General features: G+C 39.1%; 1 protein-coding gene across 5 annotated transcripts in view; it reads left to right on the top strand.

Annotated features, from left to right (window-relative positions):
- The window catches only part of atp8a1 (ATPase phospholipid transporting 8A1), a 330,023-nt gene that overhangs the window by 281,216 nt on the left and 25,601 nt on the right, over nucleotides 1-23,206 (top strand). For all 5 annotated transcript variants that reach the window (XM_033027892.1, XM_033027903.1, XM_033027886.1 and 2 more), the window contains 4 exons: nucleotides 2,250-2,328; nucleotides 8,841-8,902; nucleotides 16,733-16,789; nucleotides 21,695-21,802. In XM_033027892.1, the coding sequence (XP_032883783.1) occupies nucleotides 2,250-2,328; nucleotides 8,841-8,902; nucleotides 16,733-16,789; nucleotides 21,695-21,802 (306 nt within the window). The remainder of the gene's footprint in view (nucleotides 1-2,249; nucleotides 2,329-8,840; nucleotides 8,903-16,732; nucleotides 16,790-21,694; nucleotides 21,803-23,206) is intronic.

Here is a 23,206-nt window from a genome sequence, read left to right as displayed (position 1 = left end):
CTATTAGTGAGTGAAAAATTTTCCCTTCACTTTTCATTTATATTTCTATCTTTCTTGATATATTTGCCAGAGGACGTTGTTGAGGCAGATACAATATTAATAACATTTAAAATATATTTGCACAGGTACATGGATAGGAAAGGTGTAGAGGGATATGCGCCAAATGTGGGGAAATGGGACTAGCTTAGATGGGGCATCTTGGTCAGCATGGTCGGTTCTGGAAGAAGGGCCTAATTCTCTGCTGTATTCTATGACTAATTGTAAGCATGACTAATTTTTTTTTTCCAACCAATCTGGTTGAACCATGGTCACTTTATAGGTAATTCTTTTATATTGATTAATTCCCCTCATTGCTATTGAAATATTTGGATCAGTAGTTCTGGTTGCTGGTTCACTCGTCTAGTCATTCTGTTAGCATTCGTACATTAATTTATTTGCTACTTAAAAGATCTTGCTGAGTCCACACCATCCGTTCTCAGTGTGTGAACTGTGACTGCACTTCAAAAGTAACCCATTGGCTCAAAAACACGTTGGGAGGTCCAAGAGTTGAAGGTGACAATGGAAGCAGAATCCTTTTGGTTTCTATTCACTGCAGAGAAGTTGAGTGATAAAGGTATCCAGATTTTATGATATTGTAATAGAGCAAATGCCAATGGAATTTTCCAAGTGGATGAAACTATCTTTTTTTTAAAGAGGGAACATTTTTACAAAGTAAGTGTAATGAAAGTGTGTAATTCTTAAAGAAGATATATGTAAGTTTTGCTGAAAATGAGTACAATTTTTCCCTTGGAGTGATTAAAGGCATGGAGAAGGAGGCAGCATATTGACTGTAAAAAAGTTTGGTCCTCTGGTCTTTTATAGGCTTAAATGTTGAATCAGTTCTGCTCTGATCTGCACACTGACTTCAATAGTGCAGTGTGCATTAACATTTGGTGAGGTTTTTATTTAATGCAGTGTCGGACATTGTCAGACATATATCAGCGTTCATGAACAGGTCTTTAAGAGTATTTCTTTTACTCTTTAAAAAAAAAAAAAAAAATGTTTAACCTTTTACTTGCATGAAGAAATACGCCATTCCCTATTTTTATTTAATGTTCTTTAGTTGTGTAGTTTTTCCATTCTAACGTTTTTTTTCAGCATGTCACAAAGTGATAAATATTTTACTCTGCAAAATGCCGTGAGCAACGTAGTACTTTGTACACAATATGACAATTAACTTGCGTATATATATTTCAAATTTGTTACACTTCATTCAACTGGCAAAGCATCTGAAACGTACCTAAACGATGAGTCTACCATAGAGGCAACAGAATTGCAGTTAATGGATTTCATACAATGCTTCATAAATCAATGAAATTCCAAGCCTTAAACACTTCAAGATCATGCATTAAGAATGTCTCGGGACAGTATACAACTTGCAAGTTGGCAGAATAACTTGAGCGTACTAACCCAGCTGTTGATTTAATGATGAGTCGTGTTACGGAAGGTGGCTGATAGGAAGTCAGTCAAATTGAAAAATATTCAACAGGGCATCAGGAAGGTGTGGATTAGGGAAGGAAAAAGAGTGTAAAGAAGAAGGTAATAATAAATAAATATTGTTAACAATTTTGAATAATCAAAACCATGCTTTATGTTCTCTGCTCAATATTCCCTTCAACAGGAAATTATTACTTGAGCAATTCCATAAGGGAGAAGTTACGGTAATTTGAAGTTAATAATTAAAAGCAACTCATTAATTTTTAATTAATTGTTGGGATATTTATGATATAGACAATCATGGCTATTGGGTCATCTTTGTCCAACTATAAGTTGAAAATTAATTCAGAAATCAGCTACATTTTAATTTTGGATGTATTTTATTTTGGTACAGAATGGTCAAATTGTGTATTATTCACGTGTTGAGTTTGTAAGAAGATGGTGCTGATTTCAATAATGTTATTTATTAAATGGAATTATAATTTCTATCTTTGACTGATAACCTGCTGGCCTGGGATTTACTTAGCTGTGTCAGGAATTGATAAAATATAGCAATCATATCAAAAGATGTTGCTGTGGGCAAAATGAACTGGATGGAGAAAAAAAAGCCCAAGTACTTAAAAGATTAAAAGTGGTTGTCAGTAAAAACACCTCACAGTGGTGGTGGGACAAAAACACACTTAGTGAATTTGAAACTGCGATAAAGAGAAGGGTTAGAGTTCAGGGTGCTGGTTTGTCGTAAATGGTTCTCATGGATTTTTCTTTTCCCATAGGTTTTCTGGGTTCATTGTTTGAATGGCCTGTTCCACTCGATTATTCTGTTTTGGTTCCCACTGCAAGCCCTCGAGCATGGTAAGCAGCATAGACAAACAGCAATCATTAACTGGATCTTTTCAGGTTACTTTATTTCTCTCTGCAGACGATTCTAGATTTGTTGCATCATCTTTTACTGCTTGGCTATCAACTGCAATATTTCAGTCTGCTCAATCGTGGTTTAACTGTTCGACCAGAGTCTAATGTTTGATCAGTATTGATTGGAGCAGAAAACTTGTGATAGTTGCATTATAGTGAGACCATTAATCCAATGCCTTTTAAAATGCCCTTGGTTGAAAACTATTTTGTATTGGTAAGAGGGAATTTTACTTCTTTTTTTAAGTTTTAAAAGCAATCCATTTGTCAAACAGACAAATTAATCCAAAGTAAATTTCTATTCAGTGATGGCAGCTGCACTTTACCTCACAAGTGCAAGGAAAGTGAAGGGTTGGAATGTTCATCTTCAAGGTATAGATTACGGGAAAGTTTCCTATCCACAGCACATAAATTAAAGTTTCTGCCGGGCTGGTGAATGTTATGCAAGCAGCAGCAGCAAACATGTCTGGAATTAGAAAATTGTGCAGCAAAAAATCTGCAACCATCAATCACTCAGGATGAGTTCTGTAGTAATTAATTTATCCTTCCATGTACTGTAAAGGTGGTGTTAATAATCTGTAAATATCATTGCCTTGAAGAAGGGTCCTGACCCAAAACATCGTGCAATTCCCTCCACATGCCGCATGACCTGCTGTGTTCCTCCTGGCTATTTGTTTTTTGCTCAATATTCCAGCGTTTGCAATCTCTTGTGTCCCAGTGATTCATTTACTGCTCTTTCTTACTCTGATGCTCTCTCATGGTTGTGTCTTTAAGGACAACTAGAATGTCCACTCATTTCACACAGGCAATTGCCTTTAACATGCACATTGATGCCCAAGACACCTACATGATCCCATTTGCAATTTTGAAGTAGTAAAGGGTGGAGCGTAGTAATGCTGGGTACTTAATGCTGCTGTTAAGCAGTTCAATCAGCAATCATCCTGAAAAGCAGTTTGAAACTCTTCTTTTGCAACCTTGGTGTGCGGGCAATGGGTGCCGCAGTCGTCAGCTGTCTTCCTTCTGGACAGTACCCACACCTGGCCTTTATTGACCAGCAGTGCACAATAGGGAGTACAATAAAAACATTTAAAACATACTTGGACAGATACATGGATAGGAAAGTTTAGAGGGATTTGGACCAAAAGCAGGCAAATGGGAGTAGCTTAGATGGGTCCTTTCCGGCAGAAGATATAGAAGCTTGAAAGTGCACACCATCAGATTCAGAAAAATAAATATCACCAGCAATTTGTCCTGGGCTAGGCACATTGAAGCAATGGCCAAGAGAGCACATCAGTGCCTCTACTTCCTTAGAAGGCTTAGGAAGTTTGGCTTGTCCCCAACAACTGCCACCAACTTCTACAGATGTGCCGTAGAAAGCATTTTATCAGGCTGCATCACAGCATGGTTTGGGAACAGCTCCATCAAAGACCACAAGAAACTGCAGAGAATTTTGGATGCAGCCCAGACCGTCGGGCAAAGCACCCTCCCTTCCATTGACTCCATCTATAACTTCAAGCTGCCTCAGCAGGGCCAGCAGCATAATCAAGGACGTCCCATCCCATACACCCCCTCCTTTCCCCTCTCCCATCAGGCAAGAGGTACAGAAGTTTGAAAATGCTAATCTCCATATCTCATGGAAACAGACCTTACGGTCCAACTTGCCCGTGCCGACCAAAATGCCCCATCGACACTACTCTCATCTGCCTGCGTTTGGCCCATATCCCTCTACATCTATCCTATCCATGTACCTTCCCAAATGTTTTTTAAACATGATAGTACCTGACTCATCTGTCTCCTCTGGCAGCTCATTCCACACACCTATCACCCTTTGAAGTTGCCCCTCGGGTTCCTATTAAATCGTTCCCCACCTAACCTTAGACCTATGTCCCCTGGTTCTTGATTCTGGATTCAGGAATCCGGTAACTGAATTGTCCTATCACCAACTAGAGAGCGGTCCTATCTTCCCATCTACCTCATTGGAGAACTTCAAACTGTCTTCAATTGGATTTTACTGGACCTTATCTTCCACTAAACATGATACCCTTTGTCCTGTATCTGTGCACTGTGGATGGCTTGATTGTAATCATGTAGTCTTTTTGCTGACTGGTTAGCATGCAACAAAAGCTTTTCTCTGTACCCGTATTCTCAAGTAACAAAAATAAACTAAACTAAACTAAAAAGGAACAGCTTCTTCCTCTGTGTCATTAGGCTTCTGTGTAGACCTTCCATAAGCTATGGTATCATCTGATTCACCTCTGCCCCATTGTGCACATTGGACTTCATATCTGGGACTGATGTGCTACAATGCTGAGAACTATATTCTGCGCCCTACATCTTCCATTTTGATCTATCTATTGTACTTGACGTTGACTTGAGTGTATTTATATAATATATGTGATCTGTTTGAATAGCATGCAAAACAAAGCTTTTCACAGTACCTCAGTACACATGACAATCATAAATGTAAATCTAAACAATACATATGTTCATACAGGTAGGGGGGAAGGGAGGGGGGCAGCAGAAAGAGAGGGGCAATAGGTATTACTTGAAATTGGGAAACCAATGTTCATCCTGTTGCATTTTAAGCTGCCCCAAGTGGAATATGTGTTTGTGTGTGGCCTGGCTCTGGCAATGGAGGTGAATAACGACCGCAAAGACGGAAAGGGAAGGGGTGTTAAAATGGTTTGTAACTGGGTGCATCAGCAGGCCTTGGTGGACAGACCTCTTATTCGGCAAAAGGGTTGCCTAGTCTATGTTTGGGTCTCACCAATGTAAAGGATGCCACATTGGCAGCACCAAATGCAGTGGATGAGGTTTGAAGAGGAGCGCTGGAACATTTGTCTCACCTGAATGGGCTGCTGGGGTCCCTTGATGGAAGTAAAGAAGGTGGTGCTGGGACAGGTGTTACATCTCCTGCGGTTGAAGAGGAGAATGGCTGGGGATAGAGTTGGTTAGGTGGGAAAGGATGAGCAAGCCAATGAGTTACAGAGGGAATGGTTTCTAAGGAAAGTGGAAAGGAGTGGGGATGCGAAGATGTAACTGGTGGGACGATCACATTGAAGGTGGCGGAAATGTTGGAAAATGATGTGTTGGATGTGGAGGCTGGTGGGCTGAAAGGTGAGGACCAGATTAACTCTATTCCTTGTTCCGTGAGTGGAAGCGAGAGCAGAACCGTGAGACACAGGTGAGGGCTCCATCTCGGATGTCCTCGGGTGGAAAGCCTCATCTTGGGAGCAGATACGACAGAGATGGAGAAATTGAAAGCAAGGGATGCCATCTTCATGAGACAGGGTGGGAGGAATTGTAGTCAAGGTAGCTGTGGGAGTTGTTGAATTTGTACTAGATGTCAGTCAATAGACTGTCCCCCAATCAATGGGAGCAAGCCATGAGCCCTTGTGTGACCCCACTGCCTTCTCACTCTTGCCCATTTCATATTTTGCAATCAGTCTTGTTGTCATCAGCCTAAGAGCAAGTTCAGCAGGGCATTTGGAGGAGAAAGGTGGGTGGGGGTATAAAACTCTCAGTAATCATGCAGAGTGGGTTTCTGCAACATTAAATCACCTTTTTGTTAGCCATTGAAATTGTTCAGGAAATCTTCACATGCCACTCCAGACGTCATTATCCAGTTTTCTGTTGTTGAATGAATGAATAAGTTTATTGGCCAAGCATTCCCATGCAAGGAATTTGCCTTGGTGCTCTGCCCGCAAGTGACAACATGACATACAGTGACAGTTAGGAATGACACACAAAACATTAAACATTAATAATAAAACATTATCGATTAAACATGTGAATTAAATAAAATACCAGAGCAAAAGGGGGCTACAAATTTTTGGTAGTTGGTCTAAAATAGGCAATAGATTGATTGTTGCCATTTGGTGAAGTGCGTGTTACTGGCGAGGTATAATATGGGCCAGTAGTTCCTGAAATTGGTCCTACAGTTTTGTGCACATAGCTGTAAACAAATCAATTCCTTTCTTGCCCATAAAGGTTTGGAGGCAAAGTTGACTGTGATTGGGGGAAAATGTTTCCTGGCAGTTTGTACTTAAGTAGATTTCATTTAAACTACTCGAGTTTCCCTAACTGTAGGGTTGGGGTCGAGTTGAGGATTGGGGTGCTGGCAAGCGCTCAATTTTGCAAGCAACCTTCTCTGTGTGCTGCTTATTTTGGCTCCTAATATCCAGTGGTGGCATGGGTTTTGTGTGATCGTGAAGTTGCCTGTCATACTGCCCCACTCCTCCTAAGGTGATGGGTCTTGAAAGGCTACTATCCTTATGGTTCATTGTTCTTTATCATAACTTTTTCATCACAATGGAGTTGCTCTTCAAAGGCCAATTACCATCAGCCCTTCAAACTCACCTGTTCTCCCTTCAGTGACCAAAACTACTTTAAGTCGTGCAGTTTCTTTCAATGAAATGAGCAAACTAGCAAAAGTAATTAAAACAGCTCCTTTTATACTGAAATAAATTAAATTATTGTAGATATCTGAATTAGGTAACCCTTTCAAATTCCCCCTTTAAAAGAGAGGCAGTCATATCTATCTGATGGTTATCTAATATTGCTAAACTTCACCTGCAAGATAATATCACTGTCAATTACACAATGTCAGATGGAGGCAAACCAGCCAAAGGAAAATTGCTTTGGATTTTCAGGGCTTTGCCTGGTGTTGCCCATAAATTTGCAGATTTATTATATTTAAAATAAAATAACAGTGTATGTAATAATCAAAGAAATACTGTAGATTCTCAAAGTCTGATATAAAACAAACCTTTAGAAACACAGCAGGTCAAACAGCATCGATGGAAAGAGAAGCAGAGCTAACATTTCAGGTCTTTGACCTGCTGAGTATTTCCAGTAAGTTTTGTTTTCGTTGTCTATAAATATTAAGAAATTAATCAAATGTAAAGATAAAATGCCCATGAGTCATGCGCTCCAGCAATATTAGAACAGATAAAGTAGTTTAATGCTGCAGTTGAGTGCTAGGGTCACACTGCCCTGCCAGAAGTGCTCTTTCAGATGAGGTGTTAAACCAGAGTTGTGTTGGCCTTTCTCAAGGGGTTTGGATCTCATGGTGTTGTTCAAAGAAAACCAGGAACTTGGCCAGTCTGCTTGACTATCAAACAGACTGGCTGTTCATCTTCTTGCTGCATGAGAGATCTGGTTGTGTGCAGGAGTATACCTCCATCACAGTAATTTTGTTTGATTATTTATTCAAAGTTCCTTGAACTATGTCTCCAAGATTGCTGAGAGTGGATATGATTGAATATGTGAATACTCGCTGACACGGCAACTTTTTCCACTGTGATTACGTACAGAATGATTTTTTTTTTGTGCAAACTATGAAGCTTTTAAGTGATTAAATAGGGAATACGTGCAATATATAAACCACTGGTGCAGACTGTACTTCAATATTTTAATGCTCATATTCTGCTATCACCACCACATCATCGTCCTGGAACATCTGCATATTGCTGATATGAAAGGGGCCGATATTACTATAGTAATAATATAAACTACACATATATGGTATTCTTCCAATTCCGTGCATTCTAGTTTCCCCTGTCGTAACATTGACACTTCAAGCTATTTGTTGAGCCATTGCGAGGAGTTTTTCACCACCCATCGTTAAATGTGTTCTAAACATTTAATACTAAGGTTTATTAACTTTAGCCGATGCTTTGGATATTTTATACGCCACATCCTCTGCAAACTTGGATAATCTTTTAATGGTTCATATCAGAATACCACCAACAAAACGTTGCTATTCCTGTAATCACAACTGCCTATGTGGAGTAGTTTCCATTGACAGCTACTCTTTAAAATATTTTTATATAACTAATTCATTATCCGGGGTCTAAGTTGCAACTTGCCTGCCATCCCTTGAGCTTTCACTTCAGCCAAAAGGGCCTTGATCAGATGTATTTTTTTAAGTTAAGATAAATAATACCAACCACATTAATGTCATCCATTTCATTTATTGCAGCATAAAACTCTCGGTTAATGTTTTTGGCCTGGGTATACAGAAGCCTTTTCCTTAGAATTATTGTTCTTGTGCTCACAAAATGTTCTCAGCTTGCTGCTTATGGAATCTATTCACAATTTTTCTCCCTCAGTAGATGTCAAGTCACCTGGCCTAAATTTTCCAAGATCATTCTTCTAATTTATTTTGAAAGTTAGGAAGGGCATTAGTTATGTGCAGTGCATAAGATGTACCCCAGAGCACAGTGATGTTTCAAAAAAAATAATAATTCTGCTGCTATTAGATCTTTATTACAATAATCCTGGAGGAACAGTTACTCACAATAACCTAGTTCTTTTCAATATCAGCTCATACATTAACTTTGAAAAATCTACTGCTGCAATATGACTAGCAGATGTGGGATTATTTTCTTGGAGCTTTCAGCAACTAATAGTTTGAACTATTGAACTCATGTTAGTGTTTTTGCTTCCTGCAGACACTGTATTTGGAAATGGAAAGACGCCTGGCTGCCTGCTACTAGGAAATATGGTTTACACAGTAAGTCCATAAATACTCATCACCTAAAGACATTGTGATATCACTCACCAATTAATGTTGACATTTCTCCTCCTGAAGTTCAAAATGCTTTTGCCAATTTGGCACAATACATGCACAAAATTAAGTATCAAAACAACATAACTGTCTGCTCCATGCTCTTGAAGTGAAATCAGTTTGGTTCGTGAAAAATATTATATGAAGTGACTTATGACTGAGCTTTGCTGCTAATTAAAAAAAGAAAAACCAGTAAATCCAAATCATGTTGTCATACTGTCAGCTCACCTTTTGTTTATGCTGATTCAGTAATTAGGAAGGGAAGTACATCACATTTTGAACAAGGCTGATGATCATTCCACCCATCAAAGCTTGGTTCACACTCTAGCTTCAGGCTTTATTTTCAGCTCCTATTTGCCTCTAAACTTGCCCTATTATTCATATTTTTAGTAAAAGAACTGATTTACAAGAACAAGGCCAAGAAGAATTAAAGAACTAAGATTTTAACCTGGAGTAAATTCTTGTTGGCCTTGTCTTTTTAGCTCTAAACTTTGGCCTTGACAGAGATATTTTTAATTTCTAATAAAGTACGTTATCTCTATCGTTCTGACCATTTTGCTCCCTTTAACGTTTAATTTACTGCCATCCTTCAGATTAAGCTTTTTTCTGTCAGTTGTCTCTCATCGTTTCTTGCCACATTTTACCTCAAACATTTCCAAATATTTCTGAATATAATGGCTTACTATGAAATGTAACCGCTGATGTTTACAATGTGGCAGTCGTTTTCTTCAATACAGGATCCCACGCAATAAGATAAATACCAAATTCAATTAAATTTTTCCAGCACCTACAGTGCTTCATCCTTCCATTTTTAAAATTAAATGTAGCCAGAACAAAACAAAAATCAGCAAATCCGATCAGACTAATAGGGAAAGCATCGCAAGTGGCCTGGAAGCCAGAATTTCCAAACAGCATTTCCAGCGTTCCAAATGATTGTAGAAAATGATCCTTTATTTTTAAGGGCCACAAAGTGTGGCATGGGGTAAATTTCCCATCAACATGAATTTTCAATCAAGAGAGATTTGGCAGATTACCAGGAAAAACAAATGTAATGGTGTTAAAGGGATGCAAAGTATGTTAGCTAGCCATTGGAGGATTACAATCACTGAAACTTATAGCTCTTGCAAAATATATGGTCCCTGGCTGATTAAATACTGCATTAATGAATTGAATGGTGTGCAGATATGGTCAGTATTATGGACATTAATAAATGTTGGATAATCTATGCCTTCAACTTCAATAATGTTCAAAAATACATATTTAAGTGAACAGCTATATTTGTAATTGTTTGTTTCCACATCACATTGCATTCTTATCAATACCGGGACTAGAACCTGGATCAGTTGTCTGCTGTATGGCCATGATCCTAACGCCAAAAATTATTAACACAAAATTTAACCAACATCAAACACTGGTTAAGTCGCTAACGAGAAAGCCTGAAAGAACATACCATCCAAGAAAAGCATAGTAATGTTGAGCAGCAAATTCAATCTACTGACACTGGAAGTGCAATCATGATCTTGGTGTTTATAAAGCAAACAATAATGGATGCAATGAGTGGAGTAAAATGCATTCCATTGAGCTAACATTGAAACACCTTTAAAGAATCCTTGAACCTCCAGGGTGTCTTGAATTCCTGAATGGCATTTAATGGATGCCAGAGAATATATGAGCATTCAGCTGCTGAACAGTCATCTATGCTTCATGCCCTGAATGATATGTTTATCTATGAGAGAAGGGACCAAATCATTTCCATTAACAGAAAGTGTGTTAAAGATTAAAAGTTCTGTTCACATGCTTGTCAAGCACATGAAATTTGTAAAAGGCTGGTGTGATGTATTGTTCATGAGCTAGCCTAAGGATCATATGAACCAAGATACCTCAATTGAACATTGATAGAGACTTCAATGCATCAGCTATGGGCATTGTGGTCTGTGCTGACTGTGACACTTATGCACCTTTGTTTGTGAGAACATGAGAATTAGAACCAGTGGCAGACCTTGTAGTTCCTGGTGCCTGTTTCACCTTACAACAAGATCTTTGCTTATCTTTTACCTTCCCTAGTGCTACTCTTCATGCACTAAACCTGTTTGTTTCCTCAATATCCAAAACGTATAAATCTTTGTTTTGGATATACTTAGCAACTAAGCTTCATGGCACCTTGGTTAGAGAATTCCAAAGATTAAGTATCCTCTGGATGAAAAAGTATAATCTTATTTTAATCCTGAATTCTTGAAACTGTAACTGCTGGTAACAGCACCAGAGGATCAAACACCCTCGACCACTGCTACACGACCATCAAAGACGCCTATCGCTCTATCCCTCGCCCTCACTTTGGTATTTCAGTCACAGTCACAGAGGTCGACGTCAGAAGATCCTTCAGGGGGGTGAACCCTCAGAAAGCTCCTGGACCTGATGGTATACCGGGTCGTGTTCTAAAAGCCTGTGCAGACCAACTGGCTGGGGTTTTTACAGACATTTTCAACCTCTCACTTCTGAGGTTCCCACCTGCTTTAAAAGGGCATCAATTATACCAGTGCCCAAGAAGAGCAAGGTGACGTGCCTCAATGATTACCGACCAGTGGCACTAACGCCTGTGGTGATGAAGTGCTTTGAGAGGTTGATAATGGCGCATATCAATTCCTACCTCGACAAGAATCTCGACCAACTGCAGTTCGCTTACTGCCACAACAGATCAACGGTGGATGCGATCTCACTTGCTCTCCACTCCGCTCTGGACCACTTGGACAACAAAAACTCATATGTCAGGCTGTTATTCATTGTCTACAGCTCGGCGTTTAATACCATCATCCCCTCAAAGCTGGTTACCGAACTCTCAGATCTGGGTCTCTGTGCATCCCTCTGCAATTGGATCATCGACTTCCTCATCCACAGACCACAGTCTGTGTCCGTATTGGTGGAAATGTGTTAGCCTCGATAACAATCAGCACGAGAGCACCTCAATGCTGCGTGCTCAGCCCCCTGCTGTACTCACTCTATACTCATGACTGCGTAACCAGTCACAGTGCGAACTCCATCAAGTTTGCCGCTGACACCACTGTTGTGGGACGAATCACTGATGATGATGAGTCAGAGTATAGAAGTGAGATCGACCGATTGACCAAATGGTGCCAGCACGATAACCTGGGTCTCAACACCAGCAAAACCAAGGAACTGATTGTGGACTTTGGAAGGGTAGGATGGGGACCCACAATCCCATTTATATGGTGGAAAGGGTCAAGAACTTCAAATTCCTGGGCCTGCATATTTCCGAAGATCTTTCCTGGTCCCAGTACACTGATGCAATCATAAAGAAAGCACATCAGTGCCTCTACTTCCTGAGAAGTTTACGGAGAGTCAGTATGTCAAAGAGGACCCTCTCGAACCTCTACAGATGCACAGTAGAGAGAATGCTGACTGGTTGCATCGTGGCTTGGTTCGGCAACTTGAGCGTCCAGGAGCGGAAAATAATGTAGAAAGTTGTGACCACTGCCCAGTCCATCATCGGCTCTGACCTCCCCACCATCGAAGGGATCTATCGCAGTCGCTGCCTCAAAAAGGCTGCCAGCATCATCAAGGACCCACACCATCCTGGCCACACACTCATCTCTCCGCTGCCATCAGGCAGAAGGTACAGGAGCCTGAAATCTGGTACATCCAGGTTCATGAACAGCTTCTTCCCCACAGCCACCAGGCTATTAAACTCGTTATCAAACAAATTCTGAACTATGACAGCCTATTGCACTTTATCTGTTTATTTATGTGTATATATATATGGTCTATGGTATATAGACACACTGAACTGTTCTGTATTTATGCTTACAATACTCTGTTGTGCTACAGCAAGCAAGAATTTCATTCCTTTTCTGGGACACATGACAATAAACTCTCTTGACTTGACTTGGTTCTGGCCATGCCAGCCAGAGGAAACATTGTTCCTCATCTACTTTGTCAACTCCCATAGAACAGTTGTATGTTTCTATGAGATCCCCTCTCATTCTTTCAGGTCAATAGAGAAATTCAATCTTTTCTCATTGAACAAACCGCCATCCTTTCCCCAATTCCAGAAAACTGCTTAAGAAGGGCAAAGAGATTTGTTCAGTGATGTCATTGCATTCACATTAGGACTCCGTGTAACTTCACTCGTACTCAAATCTTTTTATGATCCAGAACAACAAAACATTTGTTTCTCTAATTGCTTGCTGTACCGCAAATTAACATTTATGACAAGACTGGGAAGTATTGATGGTCAAAGGGACCTGATGTGCTTGGACACAAATTACTGGGAGCAAGTGCAACAGGCATTTAGAAAGGCAAATGGTATGTTGGACTTTGTTGCAAAAATATGAGTACAACAGTAGTCTCACTGCAATTGCACAGGGCCTTGGTGAGACCACAATTGGAGTATTCTGCACACTTTTGGACTTCTTACTTAAAATGGTGCAAAGTCACTCAACTGTTCCCTAGGGTAGCAGGTATGTCTTATTGGGTCATTTTGAGTAGGTACATCCTCAATTTTCTCATTCAGACAAATGATAATGACCAATTGAAACATATAAGATTCTGAACATAGCTCAACAGGGTGGATGCAGGGAACATGCTTTCCTTGGCTGAGGGATTTAGAACTAAGGGGTCATTTAAAAATATTGGTAGGATATTTAGTACTGAAATTATGAAACATAGACCTAGAAAATAGGCGCAGGAGTAGGCCATTCGGCCCTTTGAGCCAGCACGTGAAGCTCACCGTTTGACCTGTTTTTACAAAATGTTAAATGGTCAGCTCGACATAGATTACAAGACCTACACCAAACCCAAACCAATTAGGAGCAGACGAGGGCATTCGATCCAATTTGTGATCCCAGCTACAAAGACAGATGTGTACAGCAATTCGTTCTTCCCCCGCAGAATTAAAGCATGCAATAATCTCCACCCTACTATAGTTACCCAACCAGATGCAACTAAAAGTACATTTCTTCCCAATAACCCTTTCTGGCTTAAGCCCTCCCTTCACCACCTCCAGTTTAAATTCCATTTGGAATATTTTGGAGGACCAAGAAACCAAGAAGAAACGCCACCATTCAATATGATCATGGCTGATCATCCAAAATCAGCACCGTTCCGGCTTTTCCCCCATATCCCTTGATTCCCTTAGCCCTAAGAGCCCTAATAGCTAAATCTAACTCTCTCTTGAAAACATCCAGTGCATTGGCCTCCACTGCCTGTGGCATGCTTTCACACTGTAGAGGAGTACTGTACTAAATAGTATTCAGAGAATGGTGGGCCATCGCACAAGATGACATAACTTTTATTGATTAATTGAGATGTGGAATACAAAGAAGAAAACTACTGATTTTGGTGTGGCAGTGTAGAGAACTGCAGAATTTTAAAATGTTGAACTTTGAATGGAGAGAACCTTAGAATAACGTGGAACTAATTATTTCGGTAAAAGTGGGAAAAGATGCTAAAGTTTTGCATTTACAATTCCACAACAAAAATCTTCCCAGGCTGAGTAAGGAGTTTTGGTAATAATTGCATCTGCCTGCTTTCACCCAGCAACCTATTTTGATGCAGGGTGGGTGAGGGAAATATAAATTCTGAGTGAAGAACCTCGCTTTAATGTTGCAAAGGAGAAATGTTCAGTGCAGTATTCACAGTGCATCAAGTGCTGTGGCTGCCCACTTAATTCAAATTTACCGATAGGAGACTGGTCTCCTCAAAATTTGCCTGAATCTGCCACGACACACACTAGGTAAGTGTGAGGAAAGTCTAGCTTCTCCGTGCTGAGTGACAAATATCATGTGATATTGCAAGTCCACCCATATTCTTCTATCACTGGACTTAAAAGGAAAAGTTGGAGATTCTCTTGGAGAAAAAATATATCCCTTTGTCAATAAGCAAGAATATGTTTATAGAATTGTGAATGGGAGTTTTTGGAAACAAATTCAATATTTTAACCAGTAGTTTCTATCACCGCGAACGACAATGACAATATGCCAAATGCAACAGTTGAGGTTATATTAATAGAGGTGGAACAGTTGACACCTGAGAATGAAAGTTAAATACAATAACAAAATGTAGTTGTTCACAATAGACCTAAAGAACAATTGAATACCTTGGCACAGTGACATCCTGGGAATCATCATGGGAAGATATTAATGAGAGGTCAGAAATTTGAGAGAAAACAAAGTGTTATCCTCCCAGCACCGTAAAATGTTATCCCCCGGCTCGGTATCTGTCTTGCGCTTAGTCTGGTTTACCCCATAAAACAGCTAAAAGTTTTGAAGGATCTGCTAAAAGCACTGCCAAAAAATGAACAAGAGGAGAAGTCGCTGAGGTCATTTACCGGCTGATGTAATGAGAATCCATCCCTCAAAGGTGAATGATGTTGGCTGTTGAGGGGGCTCTGTGCTCTAAGGTTACACAAAGTGCTGCCTGTTGGAATAGATTCAGTCAATTACGATTACTTCACAGATAAACATCTTAAAGCTAAATGCAGCCACAACTCCAGTGATGCAGAAACCACAGAGCAAAAAAAATCTGTGGACTGGGACAAAAGCCCACATGTCCCAACACTGGGGAAAAACACAGTCACTCAAAACACCTATAATGGACTTTATTTGAATGTAGTTCCATAATTAGCAGTTTATAGTATAGTATAATCTTTATATAAATGTATATGTTTATCAGGATTGTTTTTTTTAAGAGCAGAGCTGATCTATTTAAAGAAAAAACAAAAAATATGACACATAGCCACATTTGTAAACAAATCTCATAAGGCAGCTAAATTGAGTGTAGTAATTAATATTTCTAGTATAGTTCCCAGCCTCTCAATCAGATTTGCAGAATTTGATGTATTATTTGAAAATTAATCTCTCCCTTGTGTTTCCTGCTACTGAATGCAAAAAAAGAACAACAGGGACTCAGGTTGGAATTGAGTTGGCCCAACCTCAGGAGGAGAATTACTATACATCTGGAAAGGAAATGTCAGCAGTATGCTCAGGAGATCTTAACCTATTGCATTCATTTCACTGCTGGTTGACGTGCTTAGTTTTCAAAGAATTGTGCTTGTTTTAAATTTGAACATTTGTTTAAAATAAGTAAATTCAGATTTTTTAATTTTATGTGAAAAGTACGTAAAGCCTGCAGGGGTCCTGTTAACCACCCTCCATAGCATCCATGGGAGAACAAGTGGGTGGAGTTCAATCTGTCAAGAATCCTGGTATCACTGAGTGTCTGATGTTTCTGCCATTCCTATTGGGAGCAAGCTGCTCCATTGCAAGAATTTCTGAGTACTGGCTTCAGTGTCACATGCTAATCTGAATGCTGCGTATCATCCTCCAGATAAATTTGTCGAATGAAGCAAAGCAATAAAAATACTGGAAATACAAAGCAATCTAATTGTATCTGCAGAAAGATAAACAAGTTAAATATTTTAGCATTGAGATTAGGCCCCGTTGAGTTTCAGGGGAAGTATTGGACTTCCAAGATGAATATGGTGAAGCATAAACCTTTTCCATCACAAGGACGATGTTTTTGGAGTTGGCATCAGCACTTTCACCTGCTTGCCCATTGCGATTTATTGCCCTCTTAAACTCTCACAATACAAAAATCTTCTGCTGGGCACTAATTCATTGGATGGGTAATAAAATGTTTTGATGATTGTTACTTCTAAGGTTTGCAGTTTTTTCATTCGCAAAAATTGCAAACAGAAGTGAGAAGATTCAGTGAGAGAATGGTATTTATGATGCAGTGTAATTTATTACTTTCTCTCCACAGTATGTGGTGATCACTGTTTGTTTAAAAGCTGGTTTGGAGACCTCATCTTGGACCACAGTAAGTAATAATTATCCATGACAGGACATGTAATGTATTTGTAGCCTGCTTATAAATCTATTTTGTTGCCTGCTTTGTCAGTGCTGGAGCATAATAATTTGACATATTAACTTGGCTGACCCAAGGACCCAAATCAAATTGATGCTGGTGGGTATCCAGAAATGTGCTCTCCATTGATAGGAGTCAAAGGAAGATGGATCTGTTCATTTGACCCCAGGGGATGCCACTTCAAAACACTCCCAAACCAGTATCTCAAGTCCAGCCATTCTCAGTTACTTCGCTACTATTTTTCCTTCCACCATAACTTCAGAAGAGTGAATGTTTGCTGGGGATTCCAAAGTGTTCAGTTGCAACCCAACTTCTCAGAGCGAAGCTTATAGAGGCAAATCTGCCTCTATAAAGACCTTAGGTACACAAAAATGCTGGAGAAACTCAGCGGGTGCAGCAGCATCTTCGCTCCATAGATGCTGTTGCACCCGCTGAGTTTCTCCAGCATTTTTGTGTACCTTTGATTTTCCAGCATCTGCAGTTCCTTCTTGAACTCTATAAAGACCTTGACAGCATTCAGGACTGGTCTAGTGCATGGCAAATGACATGTTCATTATTTGTGTCAAAGAGTCATACAGCATGGAAACAGGCCCTTCGGCCCAGCTTGCCCATGCTGGCCAAGGTGCCCTATCCACACTGATCCCACCTGCACATGTTTGGCCCCATATCCCTCTAAACCTTTCCTATCAATGCACCTGTCCAAGTAACTAGTGCCAGGCAATCCAAGTGCCCAGCAATGTCTCAGCAAGAGAGTCTAAGCAATTCCCCTTTAAATTCAACAGTATTGTTATTATGTGATCCTCATCAATAATAACAAAAGAATCAACAATGATTCAAAAGTTAACTGGAACAGGCACACATATACTGTGAATACAAGATCAGGTCAAAAGCCAAGTATCCTGCAACAAAGAGCAGGAATATCATGCAACACTTGCCACGTGTCTGGATGGGTGATGTTCCAACAACATCCCCTTTGGCACCCATCCACCACAAATATTCCCCCTATTCCAGTGCTCTGCCTACATGATGAGCAGCATTAAATCATCCATCTGCCTTCAAGGGCATCGCCTGAAAGCGTAACCTTGAACACCAAGAGAGACAAGGACAGCAGGTGCAGGGAGCACTACCATTTTTAAATGCCCTGCCAAGTTGCAGACAATCTTGGAAATATGCCATCCTTCCTTTACTATCTCTGGGTCAAGTCCATGACACTTTCCTATCTAACGAGACATTCTCAATGGCAGTCTGAGTTGGGCATTAAACCTTAGGCTTGCTATCAGTATTAATGAAGTGGGTATAATTTTGTTTAAACATGATGCATTTAAATTATGCGAGTTTAATGGTACTTAAGTATAAATTTATATACTTTTTCACTCAGGAAATAACTTGCAGTGTTAGGAATAATTTCAGTATGCTGTTTACTATCCAAACAAATACAAAAGACCATATGACAGGAGCAGAATTAGGCCATTCGGCCCATCGAGTCTGCTCCACAATCGTTCATGGCTGATCTATTTTTCCCTCACGACTCTATTCTCCTGCCTTCTCCCCATACATTTTGGTGCCCTTATTAATAGTAGCCCTTCGTCTTTTTATTCCTCTTTCCTTGTCTCATTTGGAATGTATTTGTTTTATTTCAACCAAGCATTCACACCTTTTCTTCCCAGTACCAAAACATAAAAATCAGGAAACTGCAGAAGCTCGAAATCTGACATGAACAGAAAAGGCTGGAAAGGCAAATTGGGCAGCATCTGTGAAAAGGGGCAGTGCAGTCAACATTTTGGGTCTGTGATACACATATTTAATACACATGTAATTTAAAGTATGAGAAACGATGAACTTCACCAAGATGAAGAATCCTGAGAGATATAACTAAAGCCTTTAAAACAAATGAAATAATTGAAAGGATAGCAGGAACTAATATTTTCCTCAGCAAAGGATTGTTTTTTAAACTTAAATTTGGACTAAACTAATCAAAATAAATCGTAAAATCTCTTTCCCAAAATAATTTAAAATGTGAGGAAAAAGTGCACTTAAGAATCATTAATATAGAAACAATTAACAGATTGAAACAAAGCTTTCTTGAGATCTTTCAGTGAAATAAAGAATCTTTAGTTTCAATTCATCACCTTAATTTTGGAGAAATGACCCATCTTGTGCAGTATTGTATTTAATTGCATGGGTTTCAAAGAACCTACAGCTGTCATCTCTTGAATCAGAATAATGTATTTGTTCCAGCCTACATTAGATGGGTAGTTTCCATCTGGAGATGCAAGAAACTGCAGATGCTGGAATCTTGAACAAAACTTGGGAAGGTGGCGTTTCGAGTCAGAATCCTGCTTCAGACTCTGAGTTAGAAACTGAAACGTTGCTTGTCCATTCCCTTCCCAGATGCTGCCTGACCCGTTGAATTCAGCCAACACTTTGAGTTTACATTCACTATGTGTTGGACTGATTTCAGGATATCAAGTGGAGAGACACGGTCACAGGAATTGGGGATTTACGGCTACAGTGTTGCAATTGTCACTATCGTGACTTCAGGACTGTGGAATTAGCGTTCCTGTGGGCTTTTCCCATTTATGTTAATCTTCCGCCCCAAAGAAAGCTTGATATACAGAAGCAAAGGTTGTAATAATGCCCCATACTGGTCAAGACTACCACATTTATAAACATTTGGCAACTCCACAGGTGGAACAAAGTTGTTCCTAGAAATGGAAATTTGCCCAACCAAATCAAGACGTTTCGCAGTGGAGCTTGAGGATAGTAGTCTTTGTGCTTTTGCCTTAGGTTAATTCGCTTCTACCTTTATTTCATTCACATTCCCTCCAGGAAATGCTCTACAGAAATAATTTGCAACAAGATTTAGATTTATGGTGCTAAAATCTGTTCTAACAGCCCTTTGTGCGTATTGCTGAAAGTCTTGAGTTCTGAATCCTTGCAGTATTCACATAGCCATCATTTCAATCGGCAATAAAGCTGTTCAGTCCCTTTAATTAAAGAAAAAATAGTTTGTCAGCCATTTTGAAAGCAGACTTACTTGCAGGCAATGGTTTTCTGAGTTGTGTCCTTATATTTTGCAGTATCATAGAACAAATGCACACATTTACAATAGCCTTCCAGCCGAGATTCAAACATTTCCACTGCAAATTGAAAATGGAAAAACTAACAAATAATTACAACCTTTTTACAAATATGACTATGTATTAGCTGTAAAAAAAATAACTAGCAAAACTCTAAATAGCTTAGCTTTTTCTGCAATTATATCAGAAATGTTAAAGCACAAAGTACTGGGTTGGTCAACATTTGTGGAGAGAAAATAAACATAAATTGTGTAATCAAAACAGTATTGTGTTGGACACCGCTCATCTTGAGGAAATGCGATTCCTCCTAATGGATAAATCAGACCAATTCATAACGAGTTGGTCTCCATTCGTCGTTTTTTTGGAATCATATGGTGCAATACAATTGTAAAAAATAACTGTTTCAGGACTGGACGAGGGTTGGTCAAGACTATAAATAATGATCTCTTTTTTTTTTTTTCTTCTTTTCTTTTCTTTTCTCTATTCTCTCTCTCAACTTTCTTCATTTACTCGTTTTCTTTTTTCACACACTATATATTTCACATCTTTCTATCCTTTACTATCTAACTTATTTTTCTTATTCTAATCTTTTTTCAGTGTAATAAAAAAATTAAAAAAAGAAGTTGTACATAAAATGTATTATGAAAATATATATTAGGCACTTTGGTGCCATATGACTGTACTTACTTCTAATAAAATTAAAAAAAAACAAAAAAAAAAACAGTATTGTGTACAGTCTGGTCGCCCCATTACAGGTCAGGTTTTTATAATGTTAATTTGCATAATCATCACAAACTGAAAACCCACTAGATACCAACATGATCAGTAGCATTACGTGAGAAACATAAACAGGAATAAGCCCTTCATGCCTGCTCTGCCTCTATAGCTGACCTTTAACATCAGCACAATTTTCTCCTACTAATTCCATACTCCTCAATTCCCTTCGTATCTAAAAATCTGTTGATCTCATAGAAATGGTCAGCATCTGAGTCTCCACACCTTACTTGGGTGAAGACGTTATTTTTATTTCTATGCTGATTTGTCAATCCGTTATTGCCACATTATGACCACTAGTTCTAGATATCTCAACCAGAGGAGACCTCTTCCCTTGTATTTGATGAAGAAGATTGCGCATCTACCCTATAAAGAGATTACATTAAATAATTGAGGTGGCAAATGGCATGTTGGTCTTAATTGAAGAGTTGGAGTAGAAAAGTAAAGAACCCTTGTTGCTGTCCAGGGTTTTTGTGAGATCACTTTGGGAGTACTGTTTACAGATTTGGGCTTTTTTAAAGAAAAGGCTGAGAAATGACTTGATCAACCACTAGAATGATTCTTGAATCGAGACGTTGACCTGTGAAGAAAATTTGAGTGGCATTAATTTCTCACTGAATCTTGAAAGAGTGGGAGGTGATCACATTTTTATATACAAGGTTCTTGGAGTGATTGATATGGTTGTCCTCTACCTGGGTAACGTGGAGCTTTGGGGCAGGGCAAGGAGTCTGCCATTTAGGAGTGAGATAAAAATGTATTTACCTACGATTTGTAGGTCTATGAATCCTCGTTGCTTCAGAAAGTTTTGGATATTAGGTTCAGTTGAATAGACTTTTGGACATGTAAGAGATAAGGGAATCGGATTATGACGGAGTAGGCTTGATCTCATTAAAACTGTCAGGATAGGCTTGAGGTGCCGTATGGCCTGTATCTGATTTTCTCAACAATCTTTACTGAATGCAAAATAACATACTGATATCTTAATTTTCTTTTCCCTTATCAGTTCAGTCATGTGGCCATCTGGGGCAGCATTGGAATGTGGGTGGTGTTTTTCGCAATCTACTCCTCACTCTGGCCAGCGATTCCATTGGCTCCTGACATATCTGGAGAGGTACTGACTTTAATACATGTTTAATTGGATGCTTTTCTCCCCACCCAGTAGAATGACATCCACATGCTCTGGCTTTATGTTACACTTGTCAGATTAGTGTTTAATTATCCATGTGTGAAAGGATCTTTCCCCTTTTCTAATATGACAAAAATGGAAGTTGCATGAAAACTATGGTAATCCAATTACAAATTGAGCTGAAGAGTTGTGGGATTAACAACAGTAATGGATACATGTTTTCAGTGGAAATTATGATTTTCTTAAAGCCTTGGAGGGTGAAGGTGCACTCATTTTTACAGTGCCAGAGTGCGTGAAATGTTTAGGTTAAATTATATATAAGTTTGACTTGCAGTCTTGCATTAGAATTTTTCCTGAAGCTAGGAATTCTGATTTAATATCACAGTGCACAAAGTTTACACTTCCCGCTAGCTAACTCCTAATCTTAAACTATTTATATTCTGAAAATCTTTGAAATGCAAGTTTCCCGAAAGTTTGTTTAGTATCATGAGCATGAAACTGTTTGTTTGTACCAGATTATGCCTGTCCTTTGGTCCCACCTGTTTTTGTCACATTTGGAAAGCGATTTTCGCAGCTCACAGTTATCCAGTGAGCAACTATTAATATATGAGGTGGATCAAACTAGTTCATTGGTTCCTTGTTCAGTGCTATTTTAGCTAATCTCAGCCAGTTGATGCTATTTGGTTTCATACAAAAGCCGAGAAAGAAGTAGAAGTAATCAGTTTTCTGCTTCTGATTCCTGATCCATAACCTATGCTCTAAATCCATGTGCATACATCAAGATAATAACACATCTGTGTACGCTGATGGTCACTTTGTGTGTTGTCACAAAGTGATCATGTGATGCAGATTGGAGCAAAATCTAACAAAAGCAAAAGAGAAATACCACAACAGTCAGAAGTACAAGTTAAATAAGTGTTATGAAAGTTGTGATGTTTAAATAAATTGGTATGCATGTTGGCTGTAAAATATTTAGTGGAGTCAGCATTCTGATTCTATTACTGGATTGCGACAGCTGCAAGCATTGTATTATCCTGAAATAACATACAACAGGCTTACCCTTGTCTTTTTGGTCTTGTTTAATGAAGTGTTTAACTGTTTACGTACTGTTGCTTGCAGATGACTGCGTAGTGGCTTGTTCCCATATTGTTGCACACAAGAGATAATATGTACTTTGGGAGGTAGTCAATTGGGAAGATTGGTATCCGAACCATTTGAACAGCTAGGATGCATCTAAAATAAAATTAATTAGTATTTTCAGTAGAATATTTTCCAAGTAATGTTGGTATTTGTCTGCTGTATCAATTTCAACTTAACACAATGAATGATGTTTCCAAAAATAATTATTTAAGGTCTGACTGATCATGAAAATTATGCCGTTTGAAAATG

This window comes from Amblyraja radiata, chromosome 1, assembly GCF_010909765.2.
Source record: "Amblyraja radiata isolate CabotCenter1 chromosome 1, sAmbRad1.1.pri, whole genome shotgun sequence".
NCBI classification, from domain to species: Eukaryota; Metazoa; Chordata; class Chondrichthyes; order Rajiformes; family Rajidae; genus Amblyraja; species Amblyraja radiata.
Note: the sequence above shows the minus strand (reverse complement) of the source record. Positions and strands in the feature narration are given on the sequence as shown.